Source organism: Carassius auratus, chromosome 5 (genome assembly GCF_003368295.1).
Source record: "Carassius auratus strain Wakin chromosome 5, ASM336829v1, whole genome shotgun sequence".
In the NCBI taxonomy this organism is placed as follows: Eukaryota; Metazoa; Chordata; class Actinopteri; order Cypriniformes; family Cyprinidae; genus Carassius; species Carassius auratus.
Genome location: NC_039247.1, coordinates 15068578 through 15085735, shown reverse-complemented (window position 1 = coordinate 15085735; position 17158 = coordinate 15068578). Strand labels below are relative to the sequence as shown.

At 36.4% G+C, this 17158-nt stretch overlaps 1 protein-coding gene across 2 annotated transcripts; it reads right to left on the bottom strand.

The window, feature by feature from the left end:
* Window positions 1–7805: 7805 nt before the first annotated feature.
* Window positions 7806–12652, bottom strand: LOC113077770 (PR domain zinc finger protein 8). 2 transcript variants are annotated; one of them, XM_026250045.1, is made up of 4 exons: window positions 12415–12652; window positions 10452–12082; window positions 9943–10174; window positions 7806–9634 (listed from the first exon to the last, which is right to left on the bottom strand). In XM_026250045.1, exons 2-4 carry the CDS (start codon window positions 10671–10673, stop codon window positions 8382–8384), a joined length of 1707 nt encoding a protein of 568 aa, XP_026105830.1. In that variant the 5' UTR covers window positions 10674–12082; window positions 12415–12652; the 3' UTR covers window positions 7806–8381. The 2 variants fall into 2 exon arrangements, with proteins under 2 accessions (XP_026105830.1, XP_026105821.1); XM_026250036.1 differs by having other exon boundaries at window positions 10452–10676.
* Window positions 12653–17158: the final 4506 nt, after the last annotated feature.

Sequence of the window (17158 nt, the reverse complement as noted above, 5' to 3'; positions counted from 1 at the left end):
GTGATAGCAGCCTTCAGTAATTTGAAAGGAATGTGTCCTAAAAACATTACAGTCTTAATCACTAGATAAATGACTGAGACATGGAGGTCTGTGATTTCTGTCTTTGTTTCACTTGCTGCACAACATGGCTTGATCACTTTAACGTAAACAGTGCAGAACTGTTTACCTCCCAAATTGTAAAGTCCATTTGTTTGTGTTGGACCCTCCAGAGACTGCAGTGAGGTAATACACCAGATGAGTATAAACACTGATGATCCTGATGGATTCATCAATGATCCTGACTATGAACATCTTTGTAGTATCATGCAGGATTTTCTTGGGGAAGAGTTATTGTTTTGGCACAAGAGATCATTATCTGTGAAATAAGCTGTTGAGGAACAGGGAGGAGATGAGTTTCAGGTACTGCCATGAGTGATGACGTCTGGACAGTGTTAAGACTGACCCATTTAAAGATTACTAGCCTACTCTATAATTGTGTCTGTTGGTTGATGGTTGCTAGCTCACATGCTTTGGCAATAATGTTGTACTGTTGTTATGGAGTCTCCTCCTTCATGATGCTTTTAGAAGCTATATTAAACTAAGAGTAAATGTAACTGCAAAAGATTTTTATACGCAAATATTACATGACGTGGAAATTAATTTGTACAAATAGGGAAAATGACTTTATATGTAATTATCAATGAAGATTCGGGAGGAGCGCGTCAGATACTTAGCCTAATCATCACAGGTGGACCACAATCAAGTAATCAATCCCACAGTATAAATATCGCTGACTTACCTCTATCCATTGACGGTTTATCAGCATCCCTCCTCCACCCCATCTCCTCACTTCAAGTTCACTTTACAATATACGGGGAAGGGGGGGGGTACTCTAGGTTCGGGCAATTCCCGAGCTCGGAGCCCTTCCCCGGACAGCACGCCAAATACGCATACCATACCTCAGCTAATTATATGTAAGCGTGAACTAGTGAAAATGCATTTGGGCAAATATTTACATATAAAGGATGAAAACTTAATTCAGGGTTTCTGCAGGTCTTAAAAAGGTTTTTAAAGGTCTTGGAAATTCGCATTTCCACATATTAAGGCCTTAAAAATATCTTAATAGGTGTGGAAAGTCTTTAATTCATAAATGCATGGCATGGAATGTTGCATGCACAGCAAAATACATAAATAAATAAATAACTTTCTTAGTATTTCATCTGCATTTCCAGTACAAATATCAAAACACCTGGCATGCAAAGTCTTGTTTTCTTCACAATTCTGTGAGTTTATGCTTAAAACAAAACTAAACAAAAAATTTTAATAAGGTGTGAAAACTTGTCAGAAAACAAGAAGACTTCTTAAGTCATTTTGCTTCTCAGGTAAATGTACCTTGATTTAAGAAGCTTTTTGATATTTTCACAGGAAAGCAAACCACAGTTACTGTGGAAGATTTGTGTAACCTTAAATTAGTTCCTTACATTGCCTTTACTTAGTCTTATAAAGGTCTTTAAAACGATTAAAATGTACCATCATAAAACCTTCATAAACACAGTTCTGAAATAGAGAGCTGTTTTCTCATTTTTCTTTACGTGTGACTAGTGTTTTTTTTTCAAGCCCTTTCAAAGCCACTGGTTTGGGAATCATAGATATTTGTTTTTAAGAGAATTTCCATGTGCTTGAGGGTGTTTCTCTGATGATTTGTGTAGATTGCACTATTGAAATAACAATCAAGTTATGTATGTGTATGTGTTTTGACCCCTGAACCACTTTCTCAACCTTAGTCCTTTGCAAACGTGCCCACAGTCATCTGAAACGTTCCGCCGTGGCAAGGCGGAACAGGAGAGAAGGTTTTTGCTCTCAATCTAGAGGTTTCATCAAACCAGAGGCCCATTTTTTGAGCTGTACTCTAGGGGTCAAAGATTCTCACCCTATTCCCTCCCACGGATCAGCCAAGCATTTAATCTATAATAGATCTAAACACTTGTTTGAACAAAGTAGTCTCCCATTAATTTGTGAGAAAGCCAGGGCTGTGTTTTTGCAAAGTGACCGAGGGCATTTGGTGAGGAACAAAGAAGCACCTGTTCACTTGTTAGAGACGGAGCTGCCTGTCAGTGAGCAGTGCAATCGCTGACGATTGCTGTCAGTGTAGCCATCAGTACCTACTGACAGATTAGGCAAGATAAAAATCTTTCCCTCTATAGACAGAGGTAAATAAAAGGTTACAATGTACTTTTAAAAAGTGTCAGTGAGTGTCATCTGTGAAATTTTCCTTCATGTGTGATCTGAAACTGTAGCATTTAATATTTAAATCACTCACCTTTCTAATACATATAGAGGCTGTTCAATGAGTTGGTACAATTGTAATGAATATTTATTTTACACAATAATGTACAATTTAAAATGTATATACACTTAAATGTATTTAATGTGTATATATATATATATATATATATATATATATGTGTGTGTGTGTGTGTGTGTGTGTGTGTGTGTGTGTATGTGTTCATTTTATATATATATATAATTTCTTTTTGTACTAGTGGGTGTAGGACAGTATAGTTAATTTATGTAAGTGAGAATAGCAAAATAAGGTAAACTGGGACAAAAATTCTTCATACAGTGGACTACCAATAAAATTGATAAAAATTTGGGGCCAAAAATTAAATTATACTTTGACCTGACCATGTTTTGCTTAAGTGTTATCTGACATTATTAAAGGGTTACTCCACCCTAAAATAAAATTTTTGTCATTAATCACTTAGCCCGATGTCGTTCCAAACCCGTAAAAGCTCAGTTCATCTTCGGAACACAATTTAAGATATTTTGGATGTAACCTGGAGGCTTGAGACTGTCCCATAGACTGTCAAGTAAATAGCAGTATCAAGGTCTATAAAAGGTATGAAAAGTCATATTCAGAATACTCCATCTGCCATGAGATGTGCAATCTGGGTTATATGAAGTGACAGGAACACTTTTTGTAAGCGAAGAAAACAAAAATAAAGACTATTCAATAATTCCTTTGTCAACAGTCCCCTCTGTGTCACTCCATATCACCGAGCTGCGTATGCTCTTCTGTGTCCTCCACGCCACAAGGATGCGCTGTTTTATTTTAAATCAAAGCTAAATACACATACAAACAGGGCATCCTTGACAAATAGACATTGCAGTTATATCACAACACAAGTAAATATTCTATATATTTTTCTAAAAAGGTCTAAAACGCAGAACATTAAAAAAAAAAAATCATTGAATTTGTTTAGCGACAGCCTTTTTAAAAATATATTTTCCACATCTACCTCTTTCTGTGCTCTATGCATCTTGCTTTGAGTGCCAGGCTTTTGCCCCAGCCTCCATTCTTTCATGGCATAGCTGACTCCTATCCCTCTTGTGGAAGACTTCCCATCTTCCCCCTCTTTTCCCTCTCTAGTCCTTATTCCTATCTAGCAAAACCAACAAACAGTCACATTTCCTCACTCTCACCAATCAACAGGGAGTTGCCTGTGCACTTCCTGTTGCATAAATCCACCTTCAGGCCTACCTGACTGCTCTGGTTCAGGGCGCAGTAATCAGAGCTGGACACTCGAAATGCCTGCACAGCGCTAAAAGATTAATTCCATATAGTTTTACAGTGGATTTCCAAAGGCCAATATTTTACCACTGCACTTAAAGCAGCCTCTCTCTGAGAGCAGCACCCTGTGCACTGTGACAAATGACTCAGAGCAAGATACAACAACAAACCTGCTGGTATTCAAGATAAAATGTGTGACTGCCTTAGTAAAGCATACAGCTTGTTCCTGTTTATGACATATAAATCATAACCTTGCATGACCCAGCAACAGCAATGGTGCTGGTGTCTGTATTAACGGTGCATGAATGACTGGTACAATCTTTTATGCGGTTGCATAATTTATGTTCAATTGTGGTTCACCCCATAGCATTAGCAGAGCGAACAACAGCTGTGTCTGACATTGTTAGCGGCTGAGCTACTGCCACCTGCATGTTCAGTATAACTATATCTATGGAATGTGAACAAGCGCTTTACTTTGATTTCATATGCATGCAAAAGATATATGTACTTCTAAAAGAAAGTGGATCCATAAGCATCAAAGATACAGTTAAATGAGAAATCCATTCACTAAAAATCAGTGTGTCAGTCATTAAAATGAAAAAATTTCAGTTATTTTTCAGTTATTTGTCATTTCTTTCTTTCTTTCTTTCTTTCTTTCTCTTTCTTTCTTTCTTTCTCTTAGGAAAAAGCCACTTAAATTGATAGTTCACCCAAAAATGAAAATGCTGTCATTTACATACGTCGTTAACTTTCTTTCTACTGTGGAAGACAAAAGAAGATATTTTAAAGAATGTTTCAACAGTTTTTGTCCAGACAGTAAAAATGTGGTCCTACAATACATAAGGGAGGGAGAAAAACAAACAAACGCATTTTTTAAATATCTTGTTGTGTGTTCCACAAAAAGTCATTTTTGAGACTATCCCTTAAAAACAAAAAATGTAGTTGAAATAAGATTGTCGGATTAAAAAACCCTAGAAAAAAATACATTTAAGATATACTGTATAAACAAGAAAGGAGAGTCAGCAGAAGAAGCCTAAAATCAATTAACTATCTGTTTCTGAGTTTGTGTATGACCCATGAAGGACAGAAGTTTGAAGAGGAGAGACAGGTGCAGCTAAAATACTCGCCTGCTCTCAGATCTGTCTATTTCTCTCGGCAATGCTTAGAATTTGCAAGGCAGAGGCACAGAAGACAGGTACTGTACAAACAGTTGAGGAGGACAGAGAACATGCTAAGTGCAAAAGCATGTCTATAAACCAGATCCGTTCACCTTTGAAGTGTACGCTAAGTGTAAATTTGTCTGTGTCAGCGCGAGGAAGATTGAATGTGTGGTGCTTTAAAATAGCCTGTTTTTCATATAGATAGAAGCAAACAATGGTAACAATGACACAATCATAGCTAATCCACTGAATAAACAAGCTGAATAACAAACTGTTCAAGACAATTTAGAGGTTCAAATAAACACATATATTATTGATGTTGATTACACTGCATTCTGGGATATTTGACTCTGATTGGTCCACTGAGGCATTCAGTCGTCTAATGTTCCAGAATATTCATAGTGTCCATTGCTATGCTCAGTATCGGACCACTTATGAACTTTCATCTCTCATATCAAACCACTGACTGATTTAATAAAATATTAAAGTTGGCATGGAACAGATCTTTTTGTTGTCTTTTCATCCCTATTGTGAATAGTATCTCAGTAAAACAGCATCTCAAAAGAAAAAAAATGCAGTCCCAATGTGTCCACTGGGAATCATTTGGATTGTTGGATAGTTGTTTTTTTTTTTTTTTTTGCTAAATTGCTGCAATTTCAGATCTATTAGGTGACAGATTGCTGCTAGATGGGAAGGAAGAGGGAGAGTTCATGTTTTTTATTAACAATTAGAAAGGAACATGATTTAAAAAAATAATGATGTGCATGGATAAATCATTTATTATAAAGATTGCAATATTTCAATAATAATAATTATTATAAAAACAAAACAACAGTTGACATTACTATTACTGTAATATTGTTTCATTGTTTTGTCTGTCAGTTATAAATCATGCATCTGGTTTTCTCATACTTGTCGTCATGATCTCGGATGTCACTGCGTGGTTAGTGTGAATAATCTATAAATACCTCACTCATATACATACTGTTTGAGTTCGGTGTGTTTCACACAGATCTATTTTGATGCAAGGGCCCCGTTGCCAAGATGTTACAGAACAACAGGAAGATGAAGGGAAGAGACAGATGCAGGGAAGAGCAGTTCACCATAGGACACAATCACGCGTGAAGTATGAGAAGCTGGCCAGCTAGGTTAGCCAAGGGTGACCACATTGGTCACATGTGAGAAGGGTATAAACTGAGCCTGACCGAGAGGTGCTGAGTGATACTGTGACAAATGTAACTAGAGCTTATGAAGGGATGGATGACTCCAGTCACAAAACATGGGTCAGGCAATAAATATCTTCAGAAAGTATTAGTGACTATCATCATCTCCCAGCCCATTACCTCATATTCTCGATTGAATTCTTTGATACATTTTTATGATTGGGTATAGGGTTTGTTTTTAGGTCAACTTATTTAATTGATGTCACATTGAACCAAAGTTAAGTGCTTCATATAGTATTGTTATTTCCCCCTTACTCCGAAGATCCCTTAATAAAGTAACTAATTAATATAACTACATTACTTTAACAATGTTTTTGTTTTTGTTGTTGTTGTTATTTTACATTTAGTTATTTTATAAATAAAATAACTAAATGATCTGGAGCTGTTTGAACTTTGGATTTGTTGTCTCTTCTGTGGACCATTAGGCAGCAGTCTAAGGCAATAACAGGCAATCACAATTCATTAAAAACAAATCTTGATTTGGTTGAGTTTTTCATAATAAAAGCATGGTGTCACTGTTGAGCTATTTCTACAGCTTGTAGCTTCCTCTGGGCTCCTTGGTTTCAAGAGCCACAATGCAAGTTCTGATTTAATTCTATTCATTGTAATTTCTATTTGAAAAAGACATATACATGTAATATAAAGCTAAGAAAAAAAATCATAATGTGTTTTAGTGTCTAATAAAACTAATTATAAATCACAAGTTTATTATGACAGGTATATATTGACAATGCTAAGGTGGTAATACTTATATTTTATTGTTATAATTGTGGCCCATATAATAAATATGTAATAAATGTCTAAATTGAGATTATATAATTTGAATTAGAGGGGGTTTGTGTTTTTTTCTTTTATACATTAGGCCAATGTGAATTTACACTTAACCTTTCTGCAACATTAAAGGCTGTTGTTTCATTGCATTTGTTAAACCGAGTTCATTTTCAGTAGCCTATAGTTTAAGTCTTTTTTACCTTTTTTTTTTTAGCAATGGAGTCGAGTAGCATTTGCTTTTATCCTAATTTTCTGAAGCAAGCATTCTACAGGATTATAATAACACAAAGAATGAATTAAACAAAACGATTAACACTTTTAATGTATGTTATGTTTAGTGTAGTAACACTACAGCAAGACGTTTGAAAAATAAAGAGCGCGCCTAAAGCAGCCGTCTTTCGTTTATTTCTTTATTTAACTTGTTTGCTTTTTTTTATTGTCTAAGAATTAAAATAACCTTTACCAGAGTTGAGATCGTGATTTTTGGAGACGATTCGCTTTTTCAGATTTGAATTCAGTGCTTGCTTTCCCTTGAAGTGGAAATCTTACTTGTTTAAAAATAATAATAGAAATGCTGTTCATATTATAATAAACTATATTAAATGCGTTTAATTCATACTTTTTTCGTAGGATACTATTTATTTATTTGACAAATGTCTTTTTGTTGTTGTTGTTATGTGTGTGTGCGTGTGTGTGTGTGTGTGTGTGTGCGTGCGTGCGCATTTCTCCACAAAAATAATATGTGTTGAACATATTAGTGTCGATGAATGGTACATTTTTTTAATACTATAGACATATTGGATTGCCGCTGATTTACCCAAGACAAATGAGTGCTGAAACTGAAGCAGCTCAAACCAGGACATGAGCCTACACCATGGTATAAGAGTTTTTGTATGAATTATGGCTCGTTTAAAAGGAAACTACCAACACATGTAAATACAGTACCAAGCATCGCTCTGCAATCCTCTATTAAAAGGGTTAGATTACATGTATGCTGTTTAACGTTTAATTCTTTGTAAAAAAAAATATTTAGGCAGGCATAATTAATCACACAGTCAATTGAAAATAAAGCTATTTTATTGTCAAAGCATTCAACATGATTAGATAAACTATCAAATAGTAAATTTCAGCAATTTCAAAGGAAAAACACTGAATCTATTTCTCACAGACACAAAATATTACACTTTGTATTCAAACAAAACAAGTATTTACATTGTTTGGAATAGACTGCATCTTATACCAATAACTATAATTTACATGCACTCTTTAATACACTTCAACGTCATGTCCCCAATGTTTAGTATCCTTATGCATATATACATGTCATTGAATAACTCTCAATGAAATGATCTGCATTTAAATTGATTTATATATTTATTATACATTAATATATAAAAAATCCAAGGTACACTTAAATTATTATTGTCCGCTTTTTTCAAATAAGTACTTCATATAATAAATATATTTTAGAGTTTTTAAGCCAAAATGCATCTTCATACACAAAACATGACATTTGAAGAAAACATACTATTTAAACGGTAATGTCTTTTGAAAATGAGAGCAAAACGGGTTGGCATTAATCCTCCAGATTTACCTTATTCCCTTTTGATAAAAAAAGCAAGAAAAAAGAAAGAGATGAGAAAGGAAAGAAAGAAAAACAAATAAATCCTCAAAAATTCAGTTGTGAGAGGTCATGTGCCGGGAAAGGTGGTGCCGCTCCCTGAAAGTCTCATTACAGATTGGACACTTTAACTTTTCTTCTCTCCTTCTTTTAATAAGAGGTTCCATGGCATACTCCTTTTTGTGGTGCGAGCGCATGTGGTAGACCAGGTCAGAGGTCATGCGGAAGGAAGCGTTGCATTTGGCACACCAGTTCTGGGCAGGCAGACAAAGTGAAGTAAATGAAGGGGGCAGAAGCGTTAGAGCAGAGGGCATTTGCAGCTGGATGGGGCCTGAGGTCTTGGGCCAGAAGGCTGTGGTGTATAGAAAAGGGTTCTGTTTTGCAATGCCACCCGGCACAGGACAGTTGCTGCCTAGTTCTGAGCCTTGGAGCTTTGCGGCGAGGTGGTCTGCCTGGTAGAGTCTATTGGAAGAGACAGTGTCGCCCACTGCCGGATGGCAGTCTACTGCTGGAAGAAGTTTGGGTGCCATGACAAGAGGTGATAGCTGTGAGAAGGTGCGAGACGGCTGGCTAAAGGCACTCTTTCTCTCCGAGCCTCCACCACCCTGCTGGGGCACTGAAGTGAAAGCGCTTCCAATTGACGAGGTCTCCATTCGGGACTGTGGGGGCTGAGTCTCACTGAGAACCTGTCTGATGTTGAGGTGCTTTTCAGCCGGGTTGCTGCTGGGTCGGCCAGCCTCCTTGTTCTCCGAGTTTGAGCTGGAGTTTTTACCGCTGTGCTTCAAGCTCTGAGGTGACTTCTTGACCTCTGTGAAGGCGCTCCTTTTGGTTTCCGTCGACTCTGAAACAGAGGGTGAGAAAACCCGCCTGCTCTCATCCAGACCGTACGCTCCACGGTAATGCTGTGCCGAGTTGGCCAACTCCTCTTTGGACTTGGGAGGCTGAGATAATCCACTGTTCCTGCTGTCCTCCATGTCAGAGAACTTGCGCTTTCCAGAGCTCTCGCTCAGGATCTCGGCCTCTTTGTCGCTCGGTGGACTGGTTCTGTTATTCTCCAAATCCCTGGCTAGATTATGGAAGTCTGTGGATGGCTTTCCTTCCTGTGGATTGGAGAAGCCATCAGATCGGCCAAGTTTGGGACTGGACCTGGCAGGAGGTAGACTAGCCTGGTCACTGGCATCAGTGGCCTCCTCCTCTGGGCTGGCCATGCTTTGTAGTCTCTTAGTACAGCGGAATCTTAGATGAGCCAAAAAGGGAAATTCAAACTGGAAACGCTGGCTACAGTCTGGGCACAAAAAGGGCGATGTTCCTGCAACACATAATTGGTGGTGGTGGGGGGGGGGTATAAGAAGAAGAGACATTTTAGAAAAAAATGTCCTTCAACAGGTACATAATGATATTATAATGCGTAATTTTATTAAAAGATAATTCAAAACAATTCTGTCAAATATTACTTTACATATAAAAATAACGCACTGTACAACTTTTTTCATATTTTCAAATTGTTTAAAAATCTTTGATAAATCAATATTATGCAAACACCTCAAACTATATTTACTGAGTATTTAAGCACAAACAACTTCTATTTTTGATCATGTGTTGATCTTCAAAGTGTACCTTTGCTTTTGGCTTGATTTCTGCCTGAGCTCAGGAGCAGCAGCTCAATGAGATCCTTGCCATACCACACCAGCAGCTCTTCATCTTTCTCTATTCTCCTCAGTGACCTGAAGAAAAGCTGGCTGTTCTTCACATAGGCCTCTAGGTTCTGTTCATCTCTGTCTCTCGCCGACTGAACCAGCCTCAGCCACATCAGGCCTTCTGAGGAACTGTTGGCAGCTGACGTGTCCACCTGTATCCAGCACCAGTAAAGCAGTCAGAATATCTACTTCAAACATTTAACTGAATACTTAGAGTTGTCAGCAACTAAGTATCAGTAATTAATTTCAAAGAATAAAAATTCCTCTACCACATTTAAACATTTGTGTATTAATGGGGGAAATAATAATAATAATAATAATAATAATAATAATAATAATAAATACTGCAGTTAGCCAACCTAGGCCTATACGTTTGAAATAAACACACATTTCAAACTTGAAAAATAAAAAAATAAAGCTTGACCATACCCTGAAGATGTAAGGCGCCGTCCGTTTGTCTGTGGACTTGAGAGCGATAAAGGCGATGCTGTCATACAGTGACGTGTGACTCAGAACACATGGGCCAAAAATTGCATTTTCCGGGATGTCACAGGTGGTGTACACGCTGGTAAATATATCCGTTAAACACTGCTGCATCGCTTTCGCGTCGCCATCCCAGCCCAGTCTCTGCGAAAACGATTCCTCCATCATTTGCTGTAAAATAATAATAAATAATAATATCACACAATCACTATTTCTCCATTATTAAAAGTATGTAATTATTTTTCATATTTTCTCAGTTCTGATTTGGAGTTCAAAGTGAATCTACTGCACAAACCATTTAATACAATCTCCATGTGCGGAGTCTTTTTTTAAGCTATTTCTATTCGATTGATAAATTAGGCCTATTGTTGACATGTTATAGTAGTAGCCTATTATTATTTTTGATACTGTATGCCATTTAAGGTATAATCTATGTTATAAAATGTAAACATATAGAATTAAATGTTTTTATTAATTCTGTAAACAAGGAGAAGAGTAATCGAAGAAGAGAAGGTCATTTCTTACAACGCATTAATTCGATTTCAAAGCTGACTGTGACGGTATTACATTAGTAACTCTCAATGTGTATTTTCTGATTTATCTTCCAATTGTCAGAAATATTTTTTACATGCTTTTGACAGCGGAAAAAAATCTGGCCTTATGAGATCGAATGGATTCAATAGCACTGTCAAAGTCGCTGATTTCACGTCAGCTAACCTTTAGCTCCATTCTACAAGAAGTAACGTATGTCTCCTTATTACCATAATCCACCACTATCCTTCTGAGTCTTTAATAAAAGCAGCACTCGGAGTTAAATATGTTTTCTTCTCCAAACCCCTATTGCACTCTCTTAGTTATTTTGTTGCTCCTGAATTGGAGTTTTCTCGTGTAACTTGTTAAACACAAGAACGTTTTTGGTAGCATTTAAAAACAGTGGGAAAATATTTAATATCTGTACCATTTTTTAATAGTTTTATTATAGTTTTAACAGACAATAACAGTGGTATAGTTTGGACATATTGCTGGGTTTTCACTCGATCACACAGCTTTTTGATGAGGTCAAAAATAAAAATAGCTACTGTGAAAATTATTTCTAACGACAAGAGTGAAGGGAAATGTTGTTACTGCAGATAGTTTTATAGTTAGGTAAAACGCATCCCGAGTTGCTTTCAATTTCGCAAAAGACGTTTATTAAAAACATAGGCTATTAAATTTACAAATAGGTTTACAGTTTTTCAACAGGCTGCGGTAGGAAGCAGAGCGGTTTTTTATTTTTTATTTTAGGCTACTTCTTATTTATTGCTCAAATAAAGTAGGCTATAAGACACTGACGCGAATAATACAAAATAGGCTGAGATTGAAAATATGAAGAAGAAAAAAATAATAATCTGCAAAGCTATTAAATAATGAGGATTCTAGGCTATTTCAGATGGACATGTCCGGCTCTCGATTGTAGGCTATTATCAAGACACAAATGCTTTAAGTTCCCTTCATCCATAAAAAGCCTTGGTGTGAATTTTGCCCTTAATCCTTTCATGGTCCTCTCCTTTTGTAGCTGTGAGGTCGCAGTCTCACTCCTGAGAATCACACAAAGGACCCAAATGAATATGCATTTCAACTAAATACTATAATAGACCCATGAATAAATGCGCATTTCTAAAACAGAGGAGACGAACCCATTGACCTCCTGCTTCAGGCTAAACTTTATTGCGCTTTTTTAAAATCGGAGGTCTTGTTGTAATTCCAATTTTAAGACTTTATGATGTGTAGCCAGTTTCCCTGATTCAGTGACTCGTCTACCATCTGCGAGGTTTGCATGGTTGCGAGGATGCTGTTTGGGCACTCCATAGCCCCATGTTGTCTATTACTAGCCTCCGGCTGATTTTATAGTAAAACTGTCATTACTCACCATGGTACTAGGATAAAATAATCCACAAAATTTCACAATTGCCGTCAGTATATCTTCATTCAGCGGCTCCTATGAAGTCCGTGCATTCAGTACATTTCCCCGTCTGTTGAAAGTGACAGTGTAGCCGACCGTCTTATGATTCGCGAGCGCAGAGAGGCGTGCAGATGGGGCCGACACACTGGCTGAGTGGCACCCACATACACACTTTTTGTTTGCAGCACATAATCTGCCCAATGAGGCGTGACACGCTTCGTCTCCTCCCTTTAACTCCTCGGTCGCCGACAGCTATAGATGCAAAGTGTCTATGCTGAAACACTGTAAAGTGCACTGCAGTCACTAAAACAGATACATATTGGCAACATATTTCATTAATCGGTAATATATATATATATATATATATATATATATATATATATATATATATATATATATATATATATATATATATATATATATATAATAATTTCAAATAATTTTAGTGTTGTAATAATATTCAAAAGATGCTTATGCTATATTTTTTATTGTATTCTGCACAGTGTTGTTACATTTATGGTCAAAAACGGCATGTTGTGTGGTTGCAGACCTTTACTGTAAAAAAAAAAAAAAAAAACCTGGGGAGATGTTGCATGCAGTATATTTATCAGTTCATAACTAAATATGTCATAATATCAGCCTATGTGGGCTATCTTTTTGTCACTGTTAGCCTTTATGTACTGATAATAACATAGGTGATATGGCACAATGGAAGATCACAAGGTGACTTCTACTGTGACCAATAAAAAAAAAAAGACAGAGCCAGTATTACTCACACAAACACCATAAGGGGAACACACGTGACACCTGAGAAGTAAACATCAACTAAACCACATACAATGCAACAAAATAAAATAAAATCCAAACAAATGTGATGGTTTGCACAGAGAATTTAGGGAATGCCCTTCCAATTTATAAGGCTGAAAAAAGTGTGTTAATATAAAAATACATTTCACATTGATAATTATAATTTTCTCCATATATTTTACAGCAAAATAGAACACAAATGTATTTTACAGTACATGTACTGTCTTTTAAAATACATTAAAATTCATTATTGTGTTTTAAAACATAAGGTAACTAACCAATTAAAATATTTTTTATTTTAAAATAACTTTTTAAAGAAGGTTAATTGTGGAAATAATTGTGTTCTTGACTGCTTTTGAAACCTGTATATTTTATTAACGTGTAATTAAATGAACAACAAAACAAATCTCTCCACGTGACACTGAACTAGGCTACTCCTGTTCATTAAGTAGGTTATTCTAGGCTATGTCCCACAGCTTCATTCAAATCACTGACGATTCCTGTCTTCGCTTGGATAACATGTTGTCGTTGCATTATAATTATCATTAGCTAGTTTTTCTCTCAGAGCAGGTTTGCCAACTGACAATTAGCAAACTGCTCTGTTGATAGCCTACTTCTCGGCATCTGGGGCGCTCTTTCGCTTTGCTGCAGCCTGAGATGCAGCTCGTGAGCGCGGAGGCTTGTCGCACGTGCACACCTGCTGTGGCGCTCCATCTCTGGAGGAGAGAGGCACGAAAGCCTGCGTGCTTAACCTGACCTCACTCAGCACGACTGGATTGTGATGTCTCCATTAACATCTGTGGGAGACAGCCGTGAGTATTCAGCCAGCCAAGTGCACACACAGAGCTTCCTTCAACATATTGCGCCGGTACGCTATACAGACCTGATGTTTTAACCGATATGGCGAAATGTTTTAAATATTAATCAGTCTGAAGATTTGATAAACTACACAAATCAATAGATTTCTCTGTGGGGTCTGTTGGGTAGGATCACAGGGGCACGGAGGTACTTAGTTATTCTGAATGTCAGCCAACTCATTACCTGGGTCGAGATAATCAATAAACTGTCATAATAGATAAGAGAGATTTAGACTACTTTCTGCTGACGTATTCATCTTTCTTGTGGCTAGTAACCTCTTATCAGAAGATAAATGTTGTGTTGCTGCCATATAAAGACCCTTTTGGAGGTTTTAGCAAAATAAATGAAAATTGTAAAGGTAATGAAGTGCAATTATTAATAATGTCATTAGTAAATAAAATCTTTTAGTTTTTAAATGGGTTAGGGGAAGGTAAGCTGGTCAGGTGCATGAAAGAATCAAGATAAAATATACAATTATTATAGTCTACTGTAAGATTTGGGCTATGGATCCTTGAGCACAAGAGGCTGATTGTGGTTACTTTAGTGCAAAGGTAAAATGACATCAAGTTTTTTTTTTTTTTATCGAAAAAAAAAATACAAAAAATAATATGTATATATATATATATATATATATATATATATATATATATATATATATATATATATATATATATATATATATATATATAAAATAGAAACTGAAATAAATGTAGTGCAAAAACAGTTTCTTCTTCAGCAATGCTTCTTGTTGTCTTGTTGAGGACAACATCAACAACATCCTCTTCTGTTGTACATGGCAAGGCATTAAAGACAGTCTGTATAATGTACTTTAAATCATTTCAATGCATTTAATGAATCAGTATTAGCACTGAACACAGTTTTTCTAACTAAATAGGTCCCTCTGGTTTTCAGGGCCATCAACTAGACAGATATTTAGCAAAATATCAACGACTGTTATCTTCTATCACAAGTATTATATTCAAATAATATACAATAATATGTAATTCAGAGTGATTTTATACATTTAATTTAGCTTTTTTTTAAGAGAGGACTAAATTGAAAATGTTCTGGTTACACCAGAATTACAAAATAGTAACTCAAATATCAATAGTGCATTAGGTGTAACTAATTCAGATATTCTTTATGCTGTGCACAAAGTATTTTTTTAAGATGTCTTTTTATATGTTTTGCATTAATGATAAAACATTAAATGCAATTTACATTATGCACTTTAAATGACCATAATTGTACCTTTCCCATACAGTAATCTGAATGCTGAGCATGATGAGGACTGTTTTTCCTATACAGTGTTCTGAAAACTTGCTCAATCAGTAGCCATCTGCTTAGCTCATGGACTGCAGGTTTATGGCTGTCAGAGGCTGTTCAGCGGACAAAATTAACCCCCCACCCCCCATTTATTGCCCTAAAACATATAGCCCCTTTTAATAGCAGCACTTTATGGGGCAAACTGACTTCTCAGTGTAAAGTACAGTGCAGATTTCTCTGTGGCATCCTCATACAGAGGCTAATTGTAGTACTTTGATGTTAGCTCAACATGACCTTGATGTTAAATAAGATTATTATTTTTTTTTTCTGACACATTTTTATTTTTTATTTTTTTTATTAAAAAGGATTAAGATATTCTTTTGTATTAAAAGTCTGTCTGGTTGTAAGAAAATAATCCTGTGTTTAAGAAGGAGAAAGGAGAAATTGTGATCTTGAACTGTAAGCTTCTCAGGGATTAAGAACAACTCTATTCTGGACATTCAGACACGCTGTGTGCTAACCTAGAATGATATGATTTTATTTCCAACTGATAGAAAGAGAAACATGAAGGTGTTCCAAACAGATGCAAGTCAGAGTATAATTAAAATGAACAAGGGTCTGTTTTTTATTTAGCAATTCAGCTGTTGGGCTGCTTTTCTTGCAGAAGATTAAGGATGACAACATGTATGGCATGTCATGATAACAATAGGGATCGTCTGATGGAGGAACAAGGCTCATATTTATCAATGTTTTGATTAATGTTTACATCTGCTGTGGCATTGTCATATTGGCAAGAGAACACAGATTTAAACTGTTTTACAATATAAGCTCAGTCCTGACTGTTTATTTCTACAGCAGTCACAGTCAACGTGCATTTTATGCATTTAGGTTATCAAAAGTTATGCAAAAATTATTCAAGCTAAATGGCTGTGTAAATTAAATGTCATAGAAAAAAAGAAATAAAGAAAGAAAGAAAAGAAAGGGCAGTGCAATGAGCATTCTGAAGACTTAACATGGTCTTTCCATTGGAGGGCAGAAGAGGAAAAGGAAGGAGTCTTAACCCTGTAAAGAGGAAGACAACACAGCGGTTTTGTTATGCGAGTGTGTAGAGCAGAGGGAAACATGCAGAAAGATGGAGTCTTTCTCATAATCATGCACACACAGGTGCTTTTGCAGTGCTGACAAAAGACTCACAGGTAGAATCCCAAACCCATCCCATTTAATGTCTTTGTAAATGACCAAATGCAAAGACCAAATATTCATATGAACTCTCAGAGCTGCACTTGCATAAAATGGTTCTTTTAAAAGGGTACAAAATGGTAAAAGGAATAATTAATAATGAGCCACTTTTATATCGGATCCAGTGATTATACAAACGGAGGAAACCGCCAAAAATATTCTGTTATGGCATATGGCACTTCAGCTGCCATATGTGCCAGTTTTCACTAAAATTGGCACCACGGCACATGATGGTCAGTTGTGACTGCCAAAAACACAGCGAGGGCTGTGCAGAGAGAGCGAGAGGAAGAGGGGGGAAGCTTCATTGCCTCAGACAAGTGCACTGATGTCCTTCTGCAACTCCCACAGCACAGTCAAGAGCGGGTAAGCGAGTGCTGGAGGAGAGAAGATTTGGGCAAGGGGAGAATTTTGGTGCTAGATATTCATCTTTCACTCACCCTCACTTTCCTTGGACAATGCTTAGACCTTTCAGCCTTTGTGTTCATTCAGCTTTGCTGGAAAACTTTACTTTGTTATTCAAAGTGCAACATTTATTATTTAT